Genomic DNA, 24318 nt, shown 5'->3' with positions numbered 1-24318 from the left:
TTCTCTCAACATCTGAAAGTTTCTGCTTTTATGAAACGTTATTTCGCTTCTTATTTACAGATTTTGTCCATGTAACGAAGCTAGAATAAAGTTTGTAGAACATTAGGGCATCCTTTAAATGCGCCAATGTTCTATTAAAAAAATGGATGTGGGTGTATTTAAATATAAATTTTAAACTGAGCGGTCCTTTGGAATATTAAACACCCAAATTTATAAGGATATTCGCACTAAATAGACATTTGTAAGAGAATTTTTTATTACTTATCTTTCTTAGAAGGCTGTAGAAATACATTTTGAGTTACCCTTTTAGGGCTCCCTGTACTGCATGATTTATAATTCTTTGTATTATACTGTATAAGGTTTAATAATAGGTATACTGTATAATTAACTTTGTATAACATGTACTGTTTTATACAAAGTGAACTGCCTATACTCATTATTCTTGTTTTAATGTTAAACATTTAATATATTCGAAATTTCCTGTATTTTTGGACAGGACTTAAAACTCTCTAGCACAATAAAAGTAATCGAAATTGTATGAAATTAGCTTTAAAAATTTTAGTTTTTCGTATAGTTTTACTCGAAGAATTTCATTAACTTATTATAATTCATTTAAAAGAAATAAATGCAATTAAATTAAGTGCTAAAATGTTGCATTAGAGTACGAATTACATAAGATTTATTAAAATGTGCAGAGGGAGTAGAAATTAAATTATCAAATGAATTATATTTATTACGCAATACAAATTATATTTCATTCAGAAATTTATTGAAAAATACACACATAATTAAAATTTGATACGTATTGAATTTCGACCGCTAAAAATGCAAATAACAATGAGAAAGTCGTCATATTATGGATAGCATTCCAACAATTTAGAGGATACGAACGTCATAGGTAATTCAACCGTGTTAATATCCCATGTTCAATTCAGTTTCAATTAAGCTTTCGCAACATGCAACAAGCTTCCAAGAGTATCTCAAGAATCTTCGATACGCAATAATTTATTTAAACTTTAAACAAATTGCTGGATATCGGATGTGTCTTGATAAACGTTGACCTAGAGTTCAAATGTCCGCATCGCTTTTCACATTTCTTGGCGATTATGTCAGTGTGAATTTAATTCAGAATTCAGACAGAAGTTTGGCATTGTAACCAATGTGAGGCCGATGGTTGAGGAAATCTAGAATCTACTATGATATCGTTATTATTAAATCTCCAGTAATCTTCTCCTTTAAAAAAGTAGGATTGACCTAACAAAAACATAAAATTTTAAAAATTTAATATACAGGGTAACTCAAATGTCATTTAACCGAGTTAATTGGGCCACCATATATTTTAATCCGTTTAATTACCGTCTCTCCAAGTGAAGGCGCAATCCAAATTACTTGGCACTCCTCGCCACCTGTGAATGGGACGAGGATAACCGAAATCCATGGTTTTGTTCGCTTCGTCGTAACGCCAATATTGGTTTCCACTAAACAGATAGGTCCTACCGTTCTTACCCCAAACCAGAGCAGCATCGATGTAATCTATATCTTCCGGCAATCCAAGCTGCCAAAGTGCTAGTGGACTCTTTTCTGTGAACTTGTTTCCGGTAAACTCCCAAAAGTATTTGCCTGAGGACATAATATTCAGATAAATAGTGGTCACGACAAATTGCTAGTGATTACTATTTATAAGACTTACCCGTGAAGAAAATAATATAGTGATCTGTTGGCCTTTCGTACACTGCATCAATTCTCTTGATGGACAGGGGAAAGTAAAATAGAAAATGAAATGGTACGGGAAATCCTCGAGGTACTACACCACGATCCTGTAACCTCCACATGTACTGCAAATAACAATATATAAACGCTTCGAGATAATTTTAATTGCCGGTAAATAAAGATTTTACTTACTGGACCTTTAAAAATAAATAATTCGTTTCTAATTAGGGTTATGGCGTCAAATGATCCTTCGCATCCGTTCACAGACTTTGTGCGATTGGTACGATTTCTGTCTTTCTCTTTTTCTTTCCTCTTCTTTTCTTCTTCCGTTTCGTCGTCATCTGTCAACGGTTCTTCCGTACTTACGCTCGGTGAAGTACTTTGCGAAAAATATGTTGCCGAATGATCATCTTGCGCTTCGTAATCCTCCGTTGTACTCGAATATTTTGAAGTGGTAAAGATGGGAATATCATTGCTTGATACGGACGATTCTGTGGTGAACGTTGGAGAAGCGACTGGCGATTCTGTAGTAGCAGCAGTAGTAGTAGTGACCGTAGATAATTCTATCGTAGTTTCAGTTTCAAATGTATCTTCGAACTTCCCGTTAACGACTGAAAAATTATTTAAAATTAGCACTTTTCTTTACAATTTCGTTGTAAACTTTGCTGTTTATGACTTACTGTACATTTGGTACATAGCTAGAACGTCGTCGTAATCCAGCATAAAATTTGGATTGTATCCCTTGTAGTAAGGGAACATAATGGATCCAGAAACGGTGGAGTGCGCCAAACCTAAGCTGTGCCCTAATTCGTGTACGGCGACCGTATAAAAGTCGTATCCTGTAAGAAAATTGTAAATTTGTCAATTGCTGTAATTACGTTATTCCAAGACGAAAAGCTTCTTACGTAATCCATCGTTATCCTTTTCTCCTTTGGATCCATCGATCCAGATTTCATCGTCGTCAAAATGAACGTCGCCTCCATATGGTCCATGTTCATAAGGGAAGAAAGCGTGTGCTAGAATGTTTCCCGGGCCATCGAAGGGGTATCCGTCTCCGTGAGAACCTCTTCCGAAAGCTATGATGATGTCAGCATTCATGCTGTTCTTATGCACGAAACGAAGCGGAGTAATGCTCGACCATACCTTGAAAGACTTTTCAATTTTCTCCTTTGCTACATCCGGTCCTAAATCTGCCGGCCAATTGGCTAGACTTTCATAAAGAATTTTGATTTTAAAAGTTTTTAAAAGGTAACGTGTAAAAATAGTGGCACAAAAGTCAACCTAACCTAACCAAAAGTCAAGTTAACCTAAATTGCTATTTTATTCAAAATGGGAACCTTTTAATGCTTTAAAAATTCATTTTAGGATTCGTATTCACAAATGTATTTGGAGAACGCGAAACAAAACACGGTTAACTGAGTTTTGGTCGGCTTGTATAATTACAAATGTAACTCACAAGTAAGTGACAGTTTTAGTTTTCCACCCTTCTGCACCTATTACATAACGTTTGGTTCTGTTGGAAGTGTGTTTGTCTTCCCTGAATACGTCGCGTACCCCGCAACGGGGTGCGTTCAGGAGTGCTAAAGTTTTATCGTCAGCTATACCAGTTTCGGGCAGACCACCATACTTCTGCATCTGACGAATGGCTTTTTTGAAACTTTCTTCGGTATACAGAGCATCCGTATCGGGCCCCGCGTCGATCAGGTAGCCATATTGTTTCATAAAATTTACCTGCAAAAAAAAAAATGTACCTGTTGCACCGGAGTGTTTGAAAACACGATAAATTAGATGAAACAAGAATGTAGGTCTATCCCAAACAAAACTAATGTAACAAGAATAAAAACCTGTGCTAAAAACGAGCATTTGAAAACATTAAGGAATATAAAATAATTTGAAGCTCAATTAACAATTTATTAATACAAAGAACTGTTTCAGAAACAAGGATGAAGTAATTACTCTTTGTCTGGTCAACCACTTGATGTCTGTTTAGACGAGTTAAGTAAGTTCTGAGAATTTTGTCACAATGGAACTTAGTGCGTTGTTCTTCGAATACAAGACTTTGGATTTACATTTATATATGAAATTATAAAGAACGTTAAAATTGAATTTAATTCTTTCTTTGTAAAATAACTGACAATTCAGAAACATTACGCATGACGATACACAGCGAGCTTAATTGGTCTCTAAACTGAAGTTGTTATTTTGAGTTTGTTACATAATGATTAATATGTAATTTGTTACATAACGAGATAATAAACTTACCATTTCTTTGGGTGCGTGTTGCGAAAGGGGAGCGGCAGAAACTGTGCAAAACAAGTGGAGAAGCAGGAACGTCCACATGACGAGCGAAGAGTTGTTATTAACGTTGTGGTGACGAAAGGATCTTCTTTATTTTAAAACCTTCGAAACGAAATTCAGAGAAAGGCGGTGAATAGCCAGCATCTAACTCGATATTTACAGATCCGGTTTAGTCACGTGTCACCGATCTCTTGTCCTTTGACATCTTCCTTCCTGTGATGTCATAGCCGTCGAATTAATTTGTACTCTCCCTCGGAAATTGAAGAGAATATGTCGAGCATCTGATCGTTTCTCCTCATAAAAAATACACAAAACATTTAAAAACAAAATTTAATGCACGTGCTTAATTTTTATCCATAAAAATAAAAGTAAATAAAGCATTGGTGTAATTCATTGCTCAGTTATTTCTAAAAATAGTTTATATTAATAATTTTGGCTGAAATTTCGTGTCAAAAATAGTGTTGTTGGATTTTTTTTTATTAATATTATGGGTAATACTTTTGTTTAGGAGCCAATTCTAATAATAAATCTACATTTATATACTCGTATTTATGTATGTATGTATATATGTGTGCGCGCGTGTGCATAATCATAGTCATAGTCTTATTTGTAAATAGACTTACGTTGTACTTATATAAATGTATATGCTGTATACACACCCATTTACATTATTCGATATTCCTCAATATTTATTTCCAGATTTTCATTCTTTAGTTCAGGTCTTTATTCTTGTTCCATCAGTAAGTTTAGTACAGGCCTTTAATATAAGCCTCTATTCTCGTTTCATCCGTTGGCCTATATTTATTCTTGTTCCATCTAATTTATATATAATCTTGTTTGTAAATAGGCCTATACTAATGCTGTCGTCATTTTAGTACACACGTTATTACTCGAAATTGATTAGAAAAACCCAAACGAAAATATTTAGAATGAGATGAACCCATTCACACAGAGAACACGTCATCTTTTGGTTTTACACGGGTTCCGCTGTAACTTAAAAAACGTGATTAAAATCAGCATTATCATTGCCTTCCGTAAAAATGTATTCTAATTTAAATCGTAAACTATGATTAGACTTTATATTAATATAATAATTATATAAGTTTATTTAATTTTATATCTCATTTGTTGATTTCCTCTGTCATAAATTAAAGTGTGATCGAGTTATATTGTCATTTAGATGACAATTTAGGAGCAAAACTTAGTTCGAATAATGTCAGGAGGGTAAAAAATTGTTAAATTTAATTGTTTTATAATTTTGCTTTTGGTAATTGTGAGCTTGAGGTGACTAAGGTGATATAATTACATTAATTTGAAATAACAAAAAAAAAAAAATTAAAATTACATATTGTGACTTCGTCACAATGCCGGGCTTCAATTTTTAAACATAATTGAATTTTGAAAACTTTTCCGGTTTAGACCGGAAGTTCGCATATAATTAATCGGAGTCTCCGGTCCCCAAGCTTCCAAATCTGGCCATCTGTGTAACTCCGTTCTCGAGATTAAGGAAGGACAGACTGGCGACAGTGAGAATTTATAGATTAATTATTTTAAAAATACAGTAGAGCATCGATTATCCGATCCCCGATCAACCGACTTATCGGTTAACCGACCGCGTTCTAGTCGGCAAATTCAAATGTCCGCTAGCGATGTGGCACTACAATATTTGGCTATGTATTGGCTACTTTAATATTATTTTTGTTAAATTTTTGCGTGTTTTAGCTGGTAACACTGGCTCGACCATGAAAGGGAGGCCAGTATTTAAACCAGGCTTAATTTTCTATTTTACTTTATTTTTGTATTTATTTTGTGGAAAATAAAGAAATAATTTTTAACGATACAATAGCGACGATTATTATTTTAAAAAAAAATTTGTTAGGTTTAATATCGATGAAAATTCAACGCGAAGTAGGTTAATAGCGATATACTAATATACTAATTACATGGGATATACTAATATACTATACTAATAACGTATTTTTTCACACTTTTCGGTTATCCGTTTTTCAGTTATCCGACCAACCCCAGTCCCCAATTGAGTCGGATAATCGATGCTCTACTGTAGTCGAATAGAGCAGAACTAATGTTAATTTTGAAAAGGAAAAAAATAAACTGAGGGAAATAATTAATCAAACAAATCGCTTAGAATCAAGTGTTATCGCTGGACCTGGTTTAAGTGATTTGTTCGATTAATTAACTTTTTACAGGACCTATTCTAGGTTAAACGGACAGCTTGTCCCCCTGTGAGAGCGGACCAGTAGGACTATTTGACATAGACATGACCATAGAGAGAGCAGTTATGGATTGAGGTGTAGGGTCTCAAGGCTCTTGATCCCGATTTTTATCATATTTTATTTTATTTTCTCCCTTTACGCTTTCGAAATTGCATAATTGGTATGCTAGATTTCAAAGTTAAAATTTTAATTGTATAAATTTCTTTTCGAACCCTCATATAGACCCGGAACCCAGACACCATAGTTCCAGTTTCACTTCCTCATTGACCCTGGGTTCAAACTTCGCACTTACTGGGACCTCGAAAACATTAGCTATAAGTTATCATTTCATTTCTTGAGTATTTTGAAGACTGCCTTTTATTTTCTATCAAATTTCAGTAAAAATTATGTCTTTATATAATAGTTGTTTTCTTAATATGTTAGGCCAGTGTTTTTCAACCTTTTTCGTTGAGTGGCACCCCTGATTGAAAAGTAAAAAGTCGTGACACACTTGATCAGCGGCGGATCTAGAATTTGAATAAGGGGGGCTAATGGGGCAGATGAATTTTTTGCGAAAAAGAATATTACGCACAACGCTGGGGTGGGTCCGGGGAGGGAGCCCCCTTCCCGGAAAGAAAAATTTTAAAAATTGACAGTTTGAAGTAGCATTCTAATGCAAAAAAAAAGCGTTTCTACGTGTTCAAAATCAAAATTTAAGTCCATTGAATTTTGTCGAAATACCTACATGTAAAATAATAGTCTCGCTATTGTTTTTTAAATCTAGTTTTATTATCAAATATCAAATTACACAAAGATGCGTAAAGACTTACGTAATAACAATTTTAATTAATGCGAGATCTGAGCTTGACGTGATGCACAATTTTTGTTTTAAATTCTAGGCGGAATATTGGAGAGAGACACTCTCACTTCTTCTTCGATCGTTTGCAAACGTTCTCTTTTATTATTTTGATGGATGTAAGAGCCGAAAATTCAAATTCACACATATACGAAGTCGAGAATTGCAATAATATTATGAGAGCTCTTTTAGCTAATTGAGGATACTCTGGTTTTATGTGTATCCAAACTTTCATTAATATTCAATTCCTCATATTTCAGTTTTAAATTGCCATCATTCTTTAAATCAATTAGTGCTCCTTGCTCTTCAAGATTTATCTTTACTTCATTAACGTCCACAATGAATGGATTTTTTATCCAACGTAATCCTCAACACGTAAAGAAGGAAAGTAGTGACTTATATTATTGAGTAAGATTTGTATATGTTCCGAAATAAGAAGTATTATTTTAACATTTATCGTAGTAGAAAAATGTTTAAACATGCTTACATTCCCTTCTTTTACTTCTCTTAACCATAAATTTAATTTATCTTGCAAACTCTTTATTTTGTCAGTTGAAGACAGAATATTTTCTTCTCTGCCTTGCATACTTGTATTTTCCGTATTCAATATTTCAGATATGTCTACCAAGTATCCTAATTTGCTGCACCAATCACGACTTGCAAGCAGGAAACAAAATTCTTCTTTACCTTCCGTATTTAAAAAATTCATTTCATTTCTCAATTGAAATACGCGAGTTAACATTTTTCCAATTGATAGCCATCTGGATTCTGTGTGCAGCAGCAGATTAACATACTTTGCTCCAACCTCTTCACACAAAGCCGCAAATAGGCGTGATTTAAGTGGTCTGCTTTTTATGAAGTTTACCATTTTTACTACTGCATCCAGTACAGATTTTAAGTCGCTGTTTAGGGTTTTTCCTATAAGGACTTTACGGTAAAGAAAACAATGTGTTGTTATAATATTAATGTTACGTTCTTAAACCAAGGCAATAAACCCCTTTATCGAACCGACCATGGAGGGTGCACCATCTGTACAAATTCCGATACATGATTCCCATCTTATCTCATGCATTTCTAGATAGCAATTTACTGTATTAAATATAATTATTTCGGCCTGTAGTAGTTTTCTCAAGTTCCTTACAACACAAAAATTCATTCGCTGTTTTTTCATTGTGGATGAATCGAATGAAAACAAGAAGTTGGGTTATATTGGCTAAATCTGTTGACTCGTCGACTTGAATTGTAAATATATCACTTTTTCAATGGCAGCAATTACATTTTCTTCAGTATAAAAACACTGTGTTAGGCCTTAAAAGTATGTATTCCGCGCTTCTCTCGACTTGTGACACACCCTTTATAAAATAGTTACTTGTTAAAAAGGTTCTAGGTAGTGTTCTGTTAAAAAATTTGATTTATTTACGGTTTTTGTTGTTTTTATATTAATTTTTTTAGAAAATCCCCATACTTAAGGTAAATAATACATTTACTTAAATACAATTAAGTCTAAAAAGGTCATTGTGACGAAAAGGTCGTTAGCTTTCTGGTTACAAATTCGCCTGCGTAAACAAATGACGTAATTTCCAGCGGAAAACAGTGACAAAGCTAATATTTCGTAGGTTACGTCATATTTCTTGTGTTATATAAATGACTTGGAGTATTATACAGTATAGAATGCTATAAATAGACATAGACGATTTTCCGCTTTGAAATTTCATTAAGTACTTCCGAAAATAGATTTCTGTCACTGAAAAAAAGTGTTTCTGACTAAACAACAGTAGTCATAACGATTTGTGTAAAGTCAGAGATAGAGAGAATGATCGAAAATATCAAAAGTATCTGCGGATAAAAATTCATTTATATAATATAACTAGTAGATGTACCCGGTGTTGCCCGGGCAAAAAGTAATAAGGACAAGCAAAGGCGTAGTCAGGAAAATCCTGACTACGCCTTTGCTTGTCCTTATTACTTTTTCAGGGGGCAAAAATAAGATAACGTTGTTTATTAAAAAAAATGGTTTTATTTGAACATTTGAAAACGCTAAAAGTAATTAGTTGCAATGCTATTCGAACCTATCTAAATCTTTTTTTGGTACTAGCCTACGGGAGTTCTGGCTAAATCCTGTCAAAATTTCTTTCTCAAATTTATTTTTAGCTTCCAGAACCCTCTTTTTATGCACACTCGTCAAACAAAGACCGACGAGCCGATTTTCTGTCATTGTTGACCGCATCCAAGTTTTTACCCTGCGTAAGGTGCCGAAGGATCTTTCGATAGTGCATGTTGTGCAGGGCAGTGAAAATGAGATAAGTAGCGCCCGTTTTATGGATGGGTAGCACAATTGCGTTTCTTTAACTAGTGCAGCTAGTTCTATCTCCTTCAGTTCGACATTTGGCAGATTTTTTTCCTTTCCGTTGGTTGTACCAAAGGTCAGCATCCTCATACGTCATATCAAGCATTACGTGAGGGTGCAACGTAAGCAATGAGAATGCGGGAAAGTTCTCCTCAGAAAAACGTTGTTCCAGAGACATTATTAATGAATCTATGTATGGAATAATTAGTGATCTTCGCTGGTGGATTCGCACCATGTTTCTGATAATTTAGGACTCGCGGCGTATTGAAATCTGTTCCGAGATGCTCGGCGATTGTTTCAGCCTCTGCAATTACACTTTGACTTTCAAAAATCGCATTTCCACGGTGTTTTCTCGTGATGTCTCTGATTTTTTTTTATGTGGTTTGCACATTGAAGAAAGTCCACTCTTTTTGACTGAAGAGCATTTATCACCGGTTGCGGGAGCGCTGAATATTTTGCTATGAGACAAACACGAAAAATGAATTCTGATTTCGTAGCCGCGCAACTCATTCGAAAAGCAGCTTTTCTCGTTGTATTGTTACCGTCTGTTGATAGTTTTTCAAGCGCCATGATGATTTGCACATAATGTTCTTTGAATGTGATGATACTTTTATATTTTTGAGACCAACGGGTTTCACAGAGCATCGGTATATTCGGAATTCATTTTCGACGAAGAACCGATTCTCGGAAGAATCTTATTTTTTCTTTTATTGTGGAGACCGTATAATAAGTCTAGCGAAAAAGAAAAGCCACCTTTACGTCAGTAGTAACGTCGTCTCTAATGACGTCGCCATATAGGCAGATTATTTCATTTTGAATCTGTGGTGACACGTGAGTGACATTTATTGCGCCCTTTTCTATGTGCACTTTTAAAATTTGGTCTCCAGTGTCAATTTTGAGTTTGATCAAGTCATCAAAAACACCTTCATGATGTTCTTTGCTCCTCAAAGGTAGGTCACGTGTACCACAAAACATCATAGTCGAAATTATTCATGCAACAATTTTCTTGCCGGCTTTATTTCTTGTTGGTGGACAGAAATCAGTTGTACATCAACGGGAATATTTTCAACAAAACATTTTGCTGCTGTGGCCGGCGATTTGTGCCACTGAGATGACGTGTGAGATTTCGCGAATTCGTGAATGTCTTTATAGCGATTAAAGGTCCTCAGTATGAAAGAACCCAAAACATCATGCACATTAGTTGGTGGAAATAACACAGAGTAAATGCACAACGCGGTTTTTAATTTCTTGGAATACGCCAACCAAAGGGCATAATCCGCTAACCAGCCGTATTTGAATTTTCTTTTTAATTGCACAGCATTCTTAGCATGGAGTTGGTGACCAACAGTTTTTTAAACTTCCATTTTTTGAGACGAGATCGTCGACGAACGAACGTTCAAGCCAGTGACCCACATCATTATCAAAATATGTTTGATCCTATGCACCAGAACCAGATGATAGCAAAGTTCCATTCGATGCACTTAACACAGCAATAGGTGCAGGTGTAGGTGCAGTTGCACAAGCGCCGCCAACATTCTGCCTCGATTTCTCTTCTTCACCGCTATCACTTTCGCTACTACTTTTAACTGGTTGCTTCCTCTTCTGTCTCCCTAAAAGCAAATAAATAACCACTACTACACTTCTCAAAAAAATTAAAAGAACTAAGGATTTAAGCTTTTGAATGGACTCTCCACACTAGAAACCTCAACCTTAAAAAACGTGTAATATTTTGTACAAATTTGCCATTTCAAAACCATCTAATTAAGCAAAACTGCTGCAAAAGTAGCTAATTACAATTTTCAATCGTTATTTAAAATTATTGGAGTGTGGTATATTTGTTATTATTTCCTTATTTAGTATTGTATGAATTTTCTTAAAATTTCAATAAAAAAGATCATCAAAATCACTATTACAAACAAACAAACAGTCTTCGCATTTCCTGAAGATTTTAGGTTGCTTTAATTAGATTGTTTTGCAACTCGTCGACTCAAATGAAAATAATATAGATACACACCTTTCGTGCTAAAAAAGTTTTTAATGTCCATTTTAGAATGCTATTGTTACGGGATTGAGGTCCAAAAAATAAATAAACGCGCAAAAAACGTTAACGGATTTATTAAAACACTTACAGCATACAATAGAAGTAAATACAGCACTTATTAATTTAAAACGACGCAAGAAATCTAGTATTGCACACGGACGCAACGACGTTTCAAATAAACTTCGCTCGCTGTACGTTCTGACTTCTGAACAAAGTCAAATGCGTCAACTCACTCGCACTGATTGCAGCGTTTAAATAGGGAACAGAAGGTACTAGAACTTTCCCGCTAAATCCGAACCTCGAACATTCTATAATCTTCGAGTCTTACACAGACCATGCAGACCTCGAACCGCCAGTTCCCCACTCGTTCACCAGAGAGCGCTCCCGTCACCGACCAACATGATGGCGTCTTCCCGTCACGATTCAAACACGCTTTCTTGCCGCGCAATACTATTATAACCTATTGACCTATAATTTTTCGTTTGACTAAATGAGCCAGGATGGGGTGCTTGCCCCACCCTGGCTACGTCCGAGGACAAGCATTAAAATTAAAATCATATTAAAAATTTGATTATTTTAGGTCAATTCAAATCAATAGCATTATTTCGATTTCGACAGAGCCCCAAAATTCAGAAAACTCCGTATTCTTTGTAATCATTACTAAGAATATGATTCTTAAACTGTGTGGCGTCTTTATTGTTACATAATACTTACTCCTATAATAATGCATTAGACCTAAATTGTCAATGTCAAGCAGATTAATTTAAGGGGTGTCCAGGTTTTAAGGTAGTCGCAGGATTGTAAGAGTAACTTGAATCTGGACCTCATAATTACTTTTAACATATCCATCTCGATTCGTCTAGGTCAGTGATTCCCAAACTTTTTCGAGCCACCGCCCTTTGGTTCCATAAATTTATACTCAATGCTCCTAGCCCCATTTTCCCAGACGGCCGGATGGCCGAACGGTTAAGGTGACAGCTTACCGCTCTGGGGGACCCGGGATTGAATCCGAACAGGTCGAAAAGTCCCCAGGAATTTTTCGGGGGGGGTCCGTCCGGATATGTCGGGCCCCGTCCCTCGTCACCCGGCCACCCCAGTGTGGGCCTGGCCAAACCCATAATGTGCTTGTTATAAGAGGCCCTCTTAGTGCCCACAGGGTGGAGAGTTAAAAAAAGAGCCCATTTTCTCTTGTGCGAGAAGGGCTTGGAAATATTCTTAGGAAAACTTTTCTATGAACCTCACACTTTGTGTCCTTACCATACAGTGTTCTTCACATCAGAGAACCATTAAACGCAATTTTTCTTCTTGTTTTAAGGAAAAGTTGTCAGTGATCTAACTGTCGCCTATGATCACCGTTCACTACTCCGCCTCCAGCGCCCCCTACCCACTCGCTTCTTTCCGCCTCCTAGACTTACTCTGCCTACTGGGGCGGTAGCACCCAATTTGGGAACCACCGGTCTAGGCCTATTACATTGTTTATCTCTATTTTAACGAAAGATTGCAGAAAATAAAAACAACTTATCAAGAAACAGCGAAAACTTTTTAAATTGAGAGAATAAGTTCAGTGAATTAAAACAAAAATTTCACATCGTGCAGCTTTAGAAGAAAAAATTACAATAATTAAAACCGTTACGAAAAGACAGATTTCGTTATTAACACGGACTTTTCACTCAACGCATCTAGTAATTCCGAGATTATGAGTCATTATGGAGCAAATTGGAAGAAACTTAAAAATTTAACGAAAACATTTCACAAAATTTATAAATCTGGCAAATTACAGCAGACTAATTTTTGTTTTAAATCGAAGCCAAAATACATTGTGCGCCGTGTAATGTCATAGCATTACACGTTTTATATTCACGAGAGCCAGCATTACAGTGAAAATAAATTATACATTGTAAACTCCTGTGCCTTTTGTCGAGAATTTCGGAAATTTTGCACGGAGGTTTGGATATGAGGGGATTGATGCTATTAAATTTTGGGGTGGGTGAATGAAGGGGGTCGTGTGTCATATCTCGAGTGTGGCCGGACTGAATGACGATTTTACTCGTTATTACATTCACAATTTTATAATAAAACTCATCTTTACCCTCAAAATTAAGTGTTTGCCATTTTATAATTAATAATATAAAATGTTTTAGTACAATATCATAATAAACGGCGCCACCAATAAATTTACATTTTTTGCCAGGAAAATTATCTAAACTCATTGCAGAATTTTTTCGAATTAAAATTTTCATTTTATTATTAATGTATAAAAAATTAAAAAAAATGTATACACGTAAGCGCCAAAATATTTAAAGCTGCATGAATAAATTATCATCTGAAACCGTGTCGCTATGCTTTTTGTTGTTTAAGCACTATAAAGAGTAATTAATCGACCACTAGGCATCCTTTTATTTTTTATTTAGTTTACAACTAAATAAAATAGTTCAACTAGTGAACCGCTACACGGCGCTGTAATGGAAAGCATAAAGCGCGAGTTTTCTTACACAGCATTTCTACCGTGGATTTCAGAAGGCATGGCGACGTATAGTAATCAGGAAAAGGCGGACGTGCATATCCGTTTGGTGTTTCGTTCTTTCGTGTGACAGTAACGGATACCTCCTAGCGGTTCACCGCTCGCTCTCCGCCAATGTATTGTTTAGATGTTTTCTATCACCCCTTAAATTTTTGCCCACGAGTTTCTAAACACCCCGTATATGAGAATACTAAAATGGCATATTACGTGATCAAAAGAACTACAGTATTTCTGTCGTTTATATGAAATTCATACTTATATAAAGTTATAGAAACAAATTAATTAATACGAGTACATTCTTCAAAACCATTCTATCTCGAGTAATTTACATTTAAAAATTAAATATTTGGCCAGAGCCACCGACTCCTGCTCTAATCCCCGCTTATAACGATAAAATATTATAGTAACGACGAACGACGTTCGCGAATGTATCCATCGATCCAGTCAGTTAAAACACATTTCGCTGGTAATGACTTTGTATTATGTACTGTATGTAATTTTAAAAAAGTAGCCATTAGAATTACTAGAATTAACTAAGAAGTATAATTAAGTGTTTGAATCGGATTATTAGTATGGAAAAATAAAAGAATAAATAAAATAAAGATAAATATGGAATCTTTTATTAAGCAAACCTTTATTAAACAGTTTTGATATTCAGCTTATTTATATATAATTCATCTGGAATAAATTTTATTCGAAAAAATAAAATTTCAAAACTTGTAATAAATTATATTTTTTTAATATACCAAAAAACAAACAATATGATTCTAAGAAAAACAAAAAAAATTAATTTAGTTTCGAGTAAAAAAATTCAATTTAATTCTAGGAAAAAACAAAATTATTCGGTAATTACAGTAATTATACAATTATTTAATTAACAATATAACAAGTACTTTATTATTATTTTCATATATTAATTAATTGAAAATTTTATTAAATTTTCTTATACATGCCGACTGGATTTTTTGTATTTTTAAATTCTTTTTACAAGCGGCAAGAAATTGTTTTTAACAAACGAAAACAATCAAAAAATAAAGCAAAAAATATATATTCACTTGGAAAACATTCCTTCTCGTTGTAGCAGCGTTGGTATATACCGTAGGCCTGTATAAATACGAAAAGAATGACGACTACCAATTGCATTTTTCCAAAAAAAAAAAAATAATAATAATTAAAAAGATAATAATAATAAAAGTGTGAAACATAGCAAGACTAGGCATTTTATGTAAAAAAATTATTAAAAATTGCTATGTCACACGAAGCTAAAAATTCAAATTCTGTACGTTTGTCTGTCCGTAAGCTGCTCGTCTACGTAGTGGTCGCAGGCAGAGATTTCAACTTACAGACAGGCAATTTAAATTAACACCATTTATATAGATATATATGTATATATATATATATATATATATTACATTATTATATAATATATATATATATACATATATACAATTTAATTTTCATTGTAATAAATCACTAGAACATTCCTAATATTTTGCATAATCCGAAATAAATATTCCAAATTTCATTACAGAAACATTATATATTTACACTAGAAAGATTTACAACTGTTCATTTATATATCGGTACAAATCATCGTCGTCGTCCGATCGCTGCAATACTTAAATCTCTTAATCGATTGCTTTTTTGGATTAACAAACTCAAAATGAATTAAATCCTTTAATTAGGGGAGAATAATCTCTTCTTTGATATGAGAGAGCGTCGACGTCACTCGTTACGTCGACCTTCAACACGCCGGGAAAAGAAAAAGGGGAGGAAGATAACGTCCCGTGTGTTCCGTTTCGTAGTTCCCTGCGCGTGTAAACACTCCTTTAAAATAGTCCTTATGTGTGTGATTTTATTTTCAAAGAGAACTACTATTATACTGTTCTTCTTACACAGTGAAATATATAGAGATGCCGTAAGTCTCACACTGTGAGAAGCTAATAATAAGCAAATATATTGTGTTCTACTTCTAGTTTAATTTTTTTTATTTTAAAGTCTTTATTTCTTAATAGCAGTCTTTAGTTAGATAACGATCACAAGTATATATCGGGACAAATACTCCAATCCTGTTTCGCTTTACATTCCCAGTATTGATTTGTAAAGATGTGAATGGGGTTGCCGGTGACTGGGTCTTTTTGTTTCTTGAACCACACCGGTTCGTAGCCTACGTACGGACGACCTAAAAATATATATATATATATGTAAATTAGTTTACGACAAGTTAAATTAGAGATACAATTTTTAGCGTTATTTAATATTCATACACAAAATTACACTAGAAATTTTATGTATGTGTGAGCCGTATTGTGTATTTTACTTTCATACAAAATCCGCTACTCGAATATAACGAAGTTCTCCGACGGTATATCGCGTTATCGACACGAATTACGATGGTCAATCGACAAACCTATTATCTGTCTGTCTTTTTAACCTAAGAGTGTCTTATTCGATGGATTTAAATTTTGTTCAAAATTACGCTTCCTTTTAGGCTACGAAATAGATGTTAAAGGCGTTACCTTCGGACGCCGCTTCTTCCGCTTCCTGTTCTCGTCGACGTCTGACCGATCTCTGTTTCTCTTCCAGCAGCACTTTGATGCGATTGGCCTCGTCCCACTGTCCCTGTTCCATCAGCTGTTGATCGGGCCGCCTTCGACTGTCGGTCGGAGCCACGCCTTCCTCCATTTCGTTCAACTGGCAAGCCAATACCGTGAAATTATACATCTTCTCGTATTCCGGCCTGTCCGTACACAATATTAATTCGAATTACGGTCAAAATTCAAAGGTAATTCTAAGCATGATCCGGATGGAAATGAATAAATACAATTACAAATAATTATTTCTCAATAATATAACTTTTTATCAAGTTTCCTTCGTATTTCCAAGCAACGTACACTTATAAAAGTTTACGTACGGACAAAGGAAATAATAAACTATGCAAAATAAATACTAAATTGCTTTTAAAAATATATTTTAAATCGTGAGTGAATAATAATAATAATTAGAAATTTCGTACGAAGGGGTTATGACAAATCTACCTATATTCCTTGTATTGTGTTATATTTTGTGACGTCATTTGCATATTTATTGCGTTGTTTATGTAAAGATACGGTACTATTTTGAAATTTTGAAGAAGCAATAGGAGCTCCAAAAGAAAGGAAGTAGCTTGAAGTATGAAGAGTTATAAAGAAAAATGGTGAAATCGCTATCAGAAATAGGGAAAAACTTTCAAAATCCACGGTATAAACAGTGTTAAGAAATTTTAAAAAAGATCTGGCCGACCACTAAAGCTGAATGGCAGACAATGAAGATGCATTTTAAAGAAAATTTCAATAAAACCGATAATAAGTGCTAAAAATCCGACAAAATTTCAAAAATATATAAGGCAATTAAGTGCAACCCGAAACGATTCGTCGTTGTCTTCGAAAATCTAGATTGAATGCCAGAATACCAAAAAAATCGTTCATTAATGTTGCTAATAAACAAAAAACAGAGAAGTAGACTATTGCAAAATACACCAACAAGATCCAGACTTGTGGTGAAAGATTACATTTACAGATGAATGTAAATTTAACATATTTAGAAAAGATGTGCGAATAAAAGTATGAGATGAAAACTAAGCATATGTTACCAACCGTCGAAAGGATGTCATTTGTTATAATCTGCAGCAAATGGAGTTAGAGAATTACATTTTATCCATGGGATTACGGATAAATTTATATCAAATTTACTGGATACATTAAAAAGCAAATTTTTTTTACCAAGCGTTGAAAAATTAGGCCTATCTTCTGATTACATATTCTAACCGGATAACGACCCAAAACATATTTCTTATACCGTGAAAGAATGGTGGTTGTATAATGTAAAAATACACTTCATTCACCACCTCGGTTCTCAGACCTCGATGTAATTGAGCAACTTTGGAATGAAATGAAAAAAAGAATGCGCAAATGAAACGTTTCTAGAAGAAAAAACACGCTAAAAGAAGCCCGGAAAGAAGAATGATAAAAGATTTCTCTGGAAATCACTCTCTCTTGTCACCTAATGCCATTAGGACTCGAGGTATCATAGGGTTTTCTGTAGATCTACAAAATATCGAAAATTTTATTGTTTGAATATATACAATGTAACTGATACAATGTGTGGACGTTTGTTATGATCATTTTATCTTGAATATAGACTAGTAAAGATTTTCAATTTGAAGTAACTTACGAATAATTTTCTGTGTAATTATCATCATAATCTGTTTTTGTAACTGTTATACAATTTTGAGAATTACACACACGCTAAATAATTTTTTCTAGTAAGTCAATTTCTTTATCCGTATGCAGACTTTTCTAAGTGTATATAACGTTAAAATGACGAACCTGTTGGCATCTGTAGATATTTGTTAAGACCATTATGAGAACTTACCCCGGTAGGATTCTTCTCCACAGGACTTTGGGCGTGGCAGTTTCTAACAGAGGCTTTCCTTTGACCGAACCGGGACTACCGATGACCCTGGCGGCTTCTATCTTGTTGTCCCAGGTCCCCTGCAACACCCATTGGGCCACTCCGTCTTTATCCGTAACCACGCCCGTAACCTGTCGATTATATTTCCTATTAGTAACTATATTAGATTTTATAATACTGAATTATCATTACGAATTTATCGATAAATTCTTTTATCGCAATTGAGCACGCAATACACGTATCCAGAAATTTAACGGCGATAATATAACGAAATTCATACGATATTTGCGTATTACAATTATGTAGTTTCGGAGAATTTTTCCGATTAAAAGAAAGCCAAAAACAAAGACGCCAGAACGTTTATTCGTCGGCGTCTTTATGATAATTTATTAAGCGTAAAAGAGTTGCAAAACAACCACGACCATGCACTTTTGCAACTCTATTTTAATAAATAAATTAACATAATTAACATTTTCATTTTCTGTAAAATTTAAAAATCTATTTTTTTTTCTATTTTGTAAAAAGCAGTCCCCGAAATGCACGTGAGTACGCTACATTTTGTGTAACGTAATAAGGTCTACGTTACACAAAGTGTGTGGTCGTGCACTAAAATGTGTGTGAAAAAGTATAAAGACTCTTCCCAAAGATATTAAAATAGATGGAATCTCTGATTACGACACTATCGAAACAAATCGATATTGCCCGTTATCATTTATATAGAACTGTCGAAATTTACAGTATTTGTGCAAAAACTAATCAAAATTCCAGAAACCAAAGTTATCGTCGCCTACGCCACAACCATAACTTTGGTTTCTGAAAGTTTCTGCTTCTAATATTTATACCGAAGCAGTTTTAACCGCAAGATAAAAATTGCAAAATGGCATACACGAAAGAAATCTAAATCTAAATCCCAGTCTACACAACGCCTTAGTTCCGGCCCTTCACTCCTTTCTATACAATGGGGATAAGTAGTAGTTCCTTTATTTTTGAATATTTTACAATTAAAGATCGAAATAAAAACTGAATGTTTTATTTTTGAAATTTATATATTTCATTTTATTAACATATATGATAGTGGGAAACATTTAATAAAAGTTTCTTACGTTTGTAAATAATAGGCGCGATCGCTTCGAGTTGTTCATCTTTTTGGCGAAAGAACAACGGCAGTGGGATACTTCGCTGATTTATTTAATTTTTTGCCGAGAGAGCGCAAGAAAGAGTTGTCTGCTAAAGGAACACAAGCGCGGTTCAATTCACTTTTGTCATTTTCTCTTTTTGCTTCTTTTGGGAGTATCCGATCGAATTTTGTCAACGAACAATACCTACGGGCGTTTTGTAATCGTTTATCGTATTTGTGTAAGTGTTAATTTAATTCAAATTTCCCTCTAGCGAACCGATACGGTTATCGGTACTCTTTCGGAATGCTCCAGTGCAGACTTGGCAGTAGAGATGGGAAATCCGGTTGTTTCTGGAACTTGAGCCGTTGGAACTGATCCGAATGCAGAACAGTTGGACTAGTCAGTTCCTCGGATTATGTACTGTATATAACACAATGTTCTTGTCCATGGGCATCCACAAAAAATTTTTCAGGGAGGGTAAAGCTCGGAGATAAATAATTAAATAAAAATTTGATGATTTTGTCGAAACCGTGTTGTGTTTGATTAGTGTGTACAGGCACGATGAAGTGACGTTTATTTTTTCAACACTAGGCTAGTTGAATCTTTATTTAGTTAGTCTAACTAAATAAAGATTCAACTAGCCTAGTGTTGAAAAAATAAACGTCACTTCATCGTGCCTGTACACACTAACTAAATAAAGATTCAACTAGCCTAGTGTTGAAAAAATAAACGTCACTTCATCGTGCCTGTACACACCCCAAATAAAAATTTATTGATGCATTTAATTTTGGGTTATTTTTTCACAGGTAGATTATCAAATACAATAATACTTCGGTACGAAAAGACAAAGTCTTCCAGGATCGAGGGTGTAAGGTTACATATCTCAATCACTTACTATCTGTGGAAGTTTTTACTCCATTCCAAATAGAGCCAAGTGCCCCGTTTGCCCTCCGCCGCCAACGCCCATGTTTGTCTCTCTGTTCTTAGCTTTTTAGTCGATTTGCTACAAATTATTCTCGCTTAACTCGGGTTCTGAGGGAAATATAGTCTACCGTGAAATCCGGACACCCCTGATTTCATCCCTCCTTATTAACTTCTAAATCCTTTGTCTGCATAAATTTTTTTTATACTTATTCTGTGGGACTCTGAGGTAAACGTAACTTCCATAAATCCGGACACTCCCATTTTTCCCTTTCGTGATAAATGTAACAACGGAAGGCTAAAAATAACCAAACTTGTAATATGGTTTTCATTTTAATGTTTAGCCTTCTTATTTTTTGGAAGGGCAATGCCGGATGTATCTGCTAGTTACTAAAAAAACAAATTTATATTTTTATTAGAGTCAGTATTATAACTGTTTAAAATATCTTTATAAATTTAAAATACTCTAAACTATCTTGCTTATTCCTAAAAACTCGTAAAAAATTTTCATTTCGTTCAAGTTCAAATCCAGATAAACAGTTGACTGTTCCGCGAAAAGCGGTATTCAGAAAAGTACAAAATGAAGAACGGCTTAGTAATTCAGATCAGAACCGTCTGGACCTATAGTCTGTCTATTGAAAGAATCAACTTGCGTATTAACCAATGAGCATCAGCCATTGATCGCTTAGTTGTGGCAAGTTACTTCCGGTTTCTTCCTCCTTCGTTAAACGTGTCATCACAATTATAAACAGTGTTATGAAAGCTGGTATTGGAATACGAGAAAGTTGGCTACAGTAGTTGTTAAATGTATGATTCTTTGCAGTTAATACATGCTATAAAAAAATTAACAGTTAATGGAAAAGTCGTTCTGCCATCTAGTGAGAGAAAATAAAATAACATTGACACACTGTGTGACAATAATTGTGATATCATTAGGGAATATGCTGATTGGTTTAACTGAAGCAACATCATGAGTGATGTTGCTCTCAACTATAGACTATAGTAGTTCTGAATCCAGAACCGCCCATCTGTACTTAGGAGGGCTGGAGTAGAGATGGAATGCGAAGACTTAAAAAGTTCTCTCCTCATCTAATTAATGCAGAACAATATTTGGTACTTTTCCGTTAACTGGACGCCAGTCATTTTTACTAAAATTTTAGCAAAATTGATATTTTATTTCGAAATTCACACGTGTTTAATATTACAATGTTCGTAAAATAAGGTTTATCTGTAAAAAATGTGAAGTTTAATCATCGTTTTTTCTGAAACTGGATTGGGCCCAGTTAACGGAAAAGTACCGAATATTTCGATTGTGTTTCGTAGAAAACATTGGAGAAGCCAATTAAATCGTCACTTTGTTAATAACGACTAAATGTTTTTCACTAAGATTAGAAATTTTGTCAACACTTATGTTTCTGTACAGTAAGGCGAGATATTTGAAAATTCGAAGCAACAGATTAGTTAAATATATCTTACTTTTCGTGGAGTTTCTCTGGAAAAGTAACTGTAAGGAATGAAACGGAGATGGCATTTGTCTCCCGTCACGTGATTGATTATATCCATTTCGCCGTGGTGATCGACCCAGAGTTTTCCCACGATGATGTTGTGCACCGTCGTTGTCACTTTACGCCAGGTATAATGATAGCCAGACTTGACAAATTCTAGATGAGCCATTCCCAGCGGTATCACTTGAAGGTATTTTCCTCGAAATTTACTAGACATGGAAAACTCTTGCCAACACGTCCAACCTCTCCCTTCGCAGCATTGGGCCAGCATGGGCGGATGATGACTGACCTAAAATCGTGTTTTTCCGTCAATTTCTAATGAAAACTAAGGAAAGATTCACGTGTCTGTTACCTGTTCGGACAAACACCTCCATCCGTAATCGTCGGTACGATCGCATTCGTACGTCTCGCCCAAAAGAGGATTGAAAGGTTTTCCGGTCCGGTTACTTGTGGTGGCGTAGGCAGAAACGGTGTAAGCGGCTACGTAAGTCATCTGCTCGCAACTGTCGTCGCACTTTGCGGCTTTATCTAACAGATCTGAATATTCGTATTCTTCGGTCAGCCTTTGTAAAGTGGATAACGGTTCGTTGAAGTTTACCTACAAAATTAAGATTCGTGAAATTTATTTTTTTTTTTAAATAATAATGACAACTTTCAGAAGTGTTTTTGTCACGTAAAATTATCATCGTGATTTACTGTATATGACTATTCAAGCAAATTTATAAATGCTATATTTAATAAACGATTTAAATGGAAAAGTCCGATTTATTTATCACATAACTCTTTGGCAGTCTGGTGAAGCCGACGGAGCCCTTTTCTGAATAATAGGTTTTAAATGCGTAAAATAAAATATATGATGTTAAGTGAAACAAGTATAATGAAACCAATTTTACCAAAGGATACCAATTGATATACACTACAAGCTCTACAAGTAAATCTATATTTGATTGATATCTACAAGTAAATATTGCTTTCATTATCAAAATTAATTCTTTGATAGGAACAAAATCATAACACAAATTTTCATCTTTTAAGGCAGTAATAAACTTTTAGCATGTAGAATGCCTTCTAAAGTTTTATTGTTTAATTGATTTCCAGTTTCAGTTTTGTTTAAATTTATTGTATAAACATGCCCTCTGAATTGTCAATTGTTAGAATTTAAAATCTTTAGGATAAAATAAGAGCTATATCAAAGATATAAGTTTCAAAACATTCATAACAGTCCATTGTTTCCAGCTCTGAAAATTTTCCAAAAAACATCAAAAGTCTGGCAAAAATATTTTAAAATGTTTACTGTCACTTAAAAAATATAGAACAAGGTTTGTTCTGTTATTTGCACAAAAATACAAAAATTCAGGTTTTTAATTAATACTGTACAGTACCTACTTTAAGATTTTAAAATAAAATTTTAAAAAGTTCCTACATTCTTCAACAATTGTATACGTCTTATCTTTTTCCTCAACTCACATATAAAATCATCAATTCTGGAGAAAATTCCCAGATATGGTCATATTGGTTATGTGGTAAACTTTATGCCTGGCAGTGTGACTGTTTTATACACAGGAGACAAGAAATCAGTGTTACCAGTCCTTGACAAGTTTTTCCCAATACACCAACCACATTTTCTTACCAGACAAGGTCAGAAAAATTAGACTTGTATCATTTTTATTATTATTGGCCCACACTAGAAGCCACAAAAAGCCCAAAGATCACAGGTTTCTCCATTTCTATTTCAAGTATTTAATCTAATATAACATTTAGTTCTTTTATAACTCAACAGATTACCTCACATTTCTTTGTTATATTCCCAGACATAAAAACTACAATCAAAATAAAAGATTTCAAAAATAGCATCAAAATAAATATAAAAAATATAATGAATTTAGAAGGAGAGTATATTTGTACAAAATAAAATAAAAATACTGAAAAAAAATAACCATTTATTTTTATTTTGTTTTGCATTTTCTATTTTTGTGCCAATATTTATCCAATTCTTTTTCATACAAAATAAAACTTTTCATAACTATTTAATAAATTAATTTTCATAATATAATTTTAGTGTAGAAATCTATTTTACTTTCCCTTTGTATATGCAATTGATAAACAATTGTTTTTAAATTAATAAATATTTGTATTCTTATTTCAATTGCATCTTTTATTAAATTTTAAAAAATTATTTTCACTAGAGATAACACTAATCATCATTCAGTTAATGTATTTGCTGATGTAGATATTTCTTTTTCTATTATCAAGAAATTGAAAAAATAATTTCTACAATAAATTTATAAATTTCATAACTACCTCAGAAAGAAATATTTCCTAAACATTCATTTGTT

The 24318-nt window shown here is 34.0% G+C and overlaps 3 protein-coding genes across 5 annotated transcripts in view; 1 reads left to right on the top strand and 2 right to left on the bottom strand.

The window, feature by feature from the left end:
- The window catches only part of LOC136983516 (uncharacterized), a 345314-nt gene that overhangs the window by 41792 nt on the left and 279204 nt on the right, over nt 1-24318 (top strand). The gene's annotated exons all lie outside the window — the stretch shown is intronic.
- On the bottom strand, nt 713-4212 carry LOC136983495 (matrix metalloproteinase-17-like). Its single transcript, XM_067280252.1, has 8 exons — nt 3973-4212; nt 3167-3441; nt 2616-2920; nt 2391-2549; nt 1903-2321; nt 1691-1835; nt 1357-1620; nt 713-1254 (listed from the first exon to the last, which is right to left on the bottom strand). The coding sequence occupies exons 1-8, from the start codon at nt 4048-4050 to the stop codon at nt 1133-1135; spliced, it is 1767 nt and encodes a 588-aa protein (XP_067136353.1). The 5' UTR covers nt 4051-4212; the 3' UTR covers nt 713-1132.
- Osbp (oxysterol binding protein) overlaps nt 15507-24318 on the bottom strand; it is a 68812-nt gene continuing 60000 nt past the window's right edge. For all 3 annotated transcript variants that reach the window (XM_067280245.1, XM_067280246.1, XM_067280248.1), the window contains 5 exons: nt 22335-22580; nt 21954-22271; nt 18400-18569; nt 16506-16726; nt 15507-16168 (listed from right to left, as the gene is read on the bottom strand). In XM_067280245.1, coding sequence (XP_067136346.1) covers nt 16023-16168; nt 16506-16726; nt 18400-18569; nt 21954-22271; nt 22335-22580 — 1101 coding nt within the window. In that variant the 3' untranslated portion in view covers nt 15507-16022. The remainder of the gene's footprint in view (nt 16169-16505; nt 16727-18399; nt 18570-21953; nt 22272-22334; nt 22581-24318) is intronic.

The sequence above is a fragment of the Centruroides vittatus genome, unplaced genomic scaffold (genome assembly GCF_030686945.1).
Source record: "Centruroides vittatus isolate TY-2023 unplaced genomic scaffold, ASM3068694v2 contig_882, whole genome shotgun sequence".
NCBI lineage: Eukaryota > Metazoa > Arthropoda > Arachnida > Scorpiones > Buthidae > Centruroides > Centruroides vittatus.
This window is presented reverse-complemented; position numbering and strand designations above follow the sequence as displayed.

What these genes read in the sequence shown, in the direction of transcription:
- LOC136983495 (XM_067280252.1), bottom strand. Translation starts at nt 4,050, where the DNA reads ATGTGGACGTTCCTGCTTCTCCACTTGTTTTGCACAGTTTCTGCCGCT. An exon ending in AACACGCACCCAAAGAAATG is followed by an intron (nt 3,442 to 3,972) that starts GTAAGTTTATTA and finishes TTTTTTTTGCAG; the next exon opens with GTAAATTTTATGAAACAATA. An exon ending in TATTTATTTTTAAAGGTCCA is followed by an intron (nt 1,836 to 1,902) that starts GTAAGTAAAATC and finishes TGTTATTTGCAG; the next exon opens with TACATGTGGAGGTTACAGGA.